At 31.9% G+C, this 5,331-nt stretch overlaps 1 protein-coding gene across 1 annotated transcript in view; it reads right to left on the minus strand.

The window, feature by feature from the left end:
• The window catches only part of LOC100167317 (ubiquitin-protein ligase E3B), a 13,233-nt gene continuing 7,902 nt past the window's right edge, over nt 1-5,331 (minus strand). Inside the window, exons 18-19 of the mRNA XM_029489972.1 lie at nt 301-525; nt 1-177 (exon numbers count right to left, since the gene is read on the minus strand). Coding sequence (XP_029345832.1) covers nt 1-177; nt 301-525 — 402 coding nt within the window. The remainder of the gene's footprint in view (nt 178-300; nt 526-5,331) is intronic.

Genomic DNA, 5,331 nt, shown 5'->3' on the forward strand with positions numbered 1-5,331 from the left:
CTAGCGCAAATTTTCATTCGTTCGGAACAATCGTGTCCGTGTCTGTGTTGCCTTGTATACAGCTGTTCGTAGTTGATTATTGCTCATATGCCACACTAATGTGGTCTCTTCTTCACCCTTAGATCTTTTCTTTGGTCGTTCGTGTGCGGCTAACTGTTCTTTAATATAATCAACTGCCTGAGCAATGTTTATATTTTTCTTTTCGAATGGAATATATTTGTGTAGCGTGTTGGCCGTTACCATTCTCCAGTCTATCGGTTGATTCCAATCTGAATGTTGTTATTTTCTCGTATTATTCACCTCGGTGACCCATTGAATGATTGATAAATGTTTTTCTTTGTTGGCTCTTCGTTCCATTTCTATAGGTGTTTCGAGTATTTTTTCTGCTCGTATGGATAGCAATCCATATATGTTTTCTTTTTCCACTGGTTGTTGTCTTGCTTTTGCTGCGCGCTCTCGTTCTTCTCGTCGATCTGAAGTAAAGTGCGCCGTGATGACTGTTGAGTGTGGTGTCGTTTTATTCCCCTTATATTATAATATAAGAATTAAATGTTATAACTTGTATCCAATAACTATTCATTTTAATCATGCAATATTATCATCAATAGTATTTTTTAATAAAGTGTGATACAGCATGTCGATGAAGTACCTAATTCATTGTCTAGATTTGAAAGTAGAATTCTTAATGGTTCCTCCATCGTATACAGTTCTATAATATACAATAAAATAAATAATAATACATTTTTTGTTGAAATTACATACATTTAAAAAGCAATATTCACTTTTCTCATACCATTATGAAGGGTAGGTTTATGATTTATGCAATTGTCTCCTCTAACTGTGTCTCTCACGTTCTCTCTCTCTCTCTCTTACTCTCTCTCTCTCTCTCGCTACTTTATCTCTCCAACCTTGTGCAGCATATAATTATCGCGCATGAAATTCTCTATACCACGCACTAGTAGTAATTGTGCACGTAAATCAGTAAAAAAAAAAAAAAATATAATAGTAATAATAACTTTAACAAACAATTTATTTTGTACATACATAATATTATATACTAATACAATCGTTTCATCCGTCCGCGCTGCACAAGTGTTATGTACCTACCTATGTAATACCATGTTTACCGAACATGTATGTGGCATATTATACATAATCGGGTATTACTATCTATATTATATATATATATATACACACAATGTAGGTATGCATTTATTCATAAGTAGGGCTGGGATTTTAATGCCCTAAAAAAACCCGAAAAATGTCCTAAAAAAAATGCTTTTATGACCTAAAAACTCTAAATAATGTCCTAAAAAAACCTGAAAAATGCCCTAAAAAAATGCTTTTATATGATCTAAAAATTTTTTTGTTTAATTTTTTTAATTTTAGTATAAATTACAATAAAAAGTTTTAAAAAATGCATTATAAAAATCTATTACAAGTGTAAACAGAATAACAACAATCCGTCGGTATAAAAAATATTATGTCCAAATTCTTGTACAAACGCACGCAGTCGACTCGCTGTCGAACATTTTACTTTTGGCATTTTTATATTAAATTATCAAAAAAAATTAACTAGAGTAATAAAACGATGTTAACGACGACAAAACTCGTACTGAACGTCGAACGATATCATCGGACGTCGATTTTACCGATTTAAGATTATTTAACAGAAAATGCGTGTAGAGGTTACTCAAATCTTGTCCGATAATGGCGATAAGCCGATAATATAATACGAATTACGAGTACCTACTTAAAATCTAGCATTAAAATCCCAGCCCTAGTTAATTTATTTAAAAGCCATGCTGGTGTAAAAATCTTAAAAGAAAATTTCAAATTCATACACTCAGTTTCCAAAAACTCAAAAAATGATCCAAAAACTCTAAAATGCCCTAAAAAATTAAGAAAATGACCTAAAAACAAAAAAATGCAAAACAAATTTGTGACAAGACGAGCATTGCACAGTAAGCTTTGGAAAACAATGCAAAGTGCATCGAAATCCCAGCCCTATTCTTAAGTATCAACGCGAGTAGGTACATATGTGCGAGATGCACTTTAAGCCGCCAGTGTAGGAATTTATTGGAAAAATTCACAATTTGTACTCGTATAGATGTACGCGCGCATAATATAGGTAAGTACTTACATAATATATTACGCTGGCGACCGTTTTAACGACCAAATGCGACATTTATGCGTGTGTATATTTAATAATATTATGTGTAGTTTTAATTTCACTCCTACGCGTCCCATATACAATATATATTATTTACCCACTCGCCGTCGTATAATATACGCTATAGATGTAAATATTCCAAGTAGCTGCGGCGGCGGCAATACGACCGACGGACAGGATTTTTTTATTATTATTATATTATTCTCTGCGTGTCCTCCGCTGCAGTACAACAACAATAATAATAATCACCGAGAAGAACGGAGGTGGCAATGATTTTCGCGTCCTCGGCGCGGAAATAAAACCGCAGTCCGACAATTTTTCGTCCGCGTTCTGCGAAATTTTTATTGCTCGTATATATTTGCCCTGCGCATGCACAGGGATAAACGTGGTGTGCATATATATATTATAGAATATAAGTATACCAGTGGCGTTGTCACGAATGCACATTTTATTTCGACGACGATAATATAGTAACGACTATATGGGTGTTTGTCGGGTGTAACGTTTATGCGAAGTAGGTGTACTACTTAGGTATACGACGGTAAAATGCATTACCTTATATATAAATAATATATAAACATACGCTTTCTTAAATGTTCGGTATTCGGCTATAGTTTAAAACGGTTTTATTAGTAATATACCCGCTCTAAGTACGACAATCTAAACTCAAATTTAACCCATTGTTGGGGTTACATCAAATGTGTGGTACACGTGTACCTTTGTACAATATAATAATAAACCATTCATAAGTCATAACGTTCAAACAGGCTCGTCTTCAGGTCGATTTCATGGGTAAGGGGCGAAAATAATTTACTCTTAGATACCGCTTTGCTAAACAAAAACTTAATATCTATATGCTTATATATAACCAGCTATATGTTAGATGTTTGTATATCAACGGTCTGCATAATGAGTGTAGAAACCATAGACCTATTAACTTAGTTAATAGGTCTATGGTAGAAACAGCTAGTTAACACATTTTATAAAATATATTTATCTATTAGTAAAAACATAAGTATTCGTGCGGGACACCCCGGCGTTCAAAATGAACTAGGTTAAGTTATTTATATAAAATATATTCTTAACTAATAATTTGTAATCGTCGACAACGCATCGTGTATACTGAGAATAGTTACCGTGATTACTATTGTTATATATTATTATCTGGAGGCACTCTATTTTTTCATTAGTCTGCTAGTCATCAGTCAGTCGAAATCAGTAATCACACATTCGTTTGGCTTATTTATTCAATCTCAACAAATAGGTATATATATGGGTACCGTCGATATATAACAAATATATGCCAACGTACATAATTTCAAAGGGACTGAAGTATATAAGGTATATAAGCATTCTGCACTCCATTCTACGCAACGCGAGTCGTATTATACGTAAGCCTCCTATATATTTATATAAAAAAATTTAAATAAATCTGATAAAGTAAAATCTCGGCCGTCGCAATTACCGCCGCTCGTCTCTATGTATTATAAATTCGCATAAATATGCAGTCTGAAACGTGGAATATCTCGGACAACGCGACTGTTGACCACCAGTACGGCCGTATAGGCATTCTATTATATTATAAGGCCAGTGAAGCCGTCCATCAATTAATTTTTATTTTTATCACCGTTAAATTGATCGATTTATCAATAAATAATAATTTTGTAGATATTTTAATAACGATCTCTTTTTTTCTTTCATATATTTAAACATGTAATGATCGACATTTCTCTTTAATTATATTATAGGCTATTATATAAGTTGATCCGTTGCGAATAACGCCTGAAACAGTATAATATTATCTATTTATGAACTTGAACATCATAAATTGTTATTTCATACTTTATTATATTATACATTGCGATAATTACATCGTTTATTACTATGCACAAATGTGCAGTATAAGCATTGGCGCAAATAGGAGGGGGGGCTTGGGGGGACTTAGTCCCCCAAAATTTCTGCCAAGTCCCCCCAGTTTAAAAGTCAGTAATTAGTACTGAGCATATATAATTTTTAGAAAATATTATAAGAGGGACTTTAGTCCCCCCAAAATAATTTGTCTATTTGCGCCTATGAGTATATAAGTGTATAACGATGAGTATTATGTTATAATATGGTATGCATTTGTAAATAGAACGCAACATAACCTGCAGAATGTATATGGTCTTTGCGATGTGCAAATGTAGAATCGCACTTGGTTCTGACGAAATGTTCCCATTGTAATTTTCTGTTATGTAGGTACAATTCAATGTTGTTTTGCTGTATAGTAATAATTACAAGTTGGAGAAAAGTTTCAAGTCCATAAAAAAATTTTTTTTTGAACTAAAATTGTTGTTTTCGTTTAAATATCGAATTTTGTTAAAATGTGAAATACTGAAATAAAAAGAAATTATGCATTAATATATTTTTGAGAATTTTATAGGTTACTTATATTATGTGAGTTATGAATTATAATAATTATGACTTAGGGAAACCTATTGTTTTAAATGTTCAAATGTTTTTGCGCATAGGTACAGGTAAAACACAATACGTGTAACATTAATTGTTCAGACTTATGACATAAGTATAAATGTATAATATGTTGGGGTCAAGAATATAATTCACATATTTATGAGCTAAAAATATGGTCACTGTATAGGCTAATTTAATTTATATTATTGAAGCCCATGTCTTACAATGTCGTAAACAATAATTCTGTATATTTAGAACTCTTAATAATATAATGTACCATTCATATAAATTATATTTTAGAAATATTCCATTAAGCTTCTACATGTAAGTGTAATCTAGCCAAGGGGATAATCACTCCTATAATACCAGTTATAAAAAAAATATCAATATTTGTGTACCTTCCAGCATTAACATAAACAGCTCGGACTTACTACATATAGTATATATATAGCTCCATATCTGCTGATAATCAAATATTATATAGGCAACTTAATATCAATATTTATAATTTTAACAATGTATATTTATTTACTATGACAGGTAGGTAAAAATAAATTTCAATATAGCTCTCTCAATGGGCTCCCACTAAATACAATTTCCTATCAGAAATCACCCTTGTCCCTTAGAATTGAAGATTGAATCATTTTTTTACTATAAAACTTGTACGCATACACAAAAAAACAAACGTCATTGTAAAATCAATTACG

This window comes from Acyrthosiphon pisum, chromosome A2 (genome assembly GCF_005508785.2).
Source record: "Acyrthosiphon pisum isolate AL4f chromosome A2, pea_aphid_22Mar2018_4r6ur, whole genome shotgun sequence".
NCBI lineage: Eukaryota > Metazoa > Arthropoda > Insecta > Hemiptera > Aphididae > Acyrthosiphon > Acyrthosiphon pisum.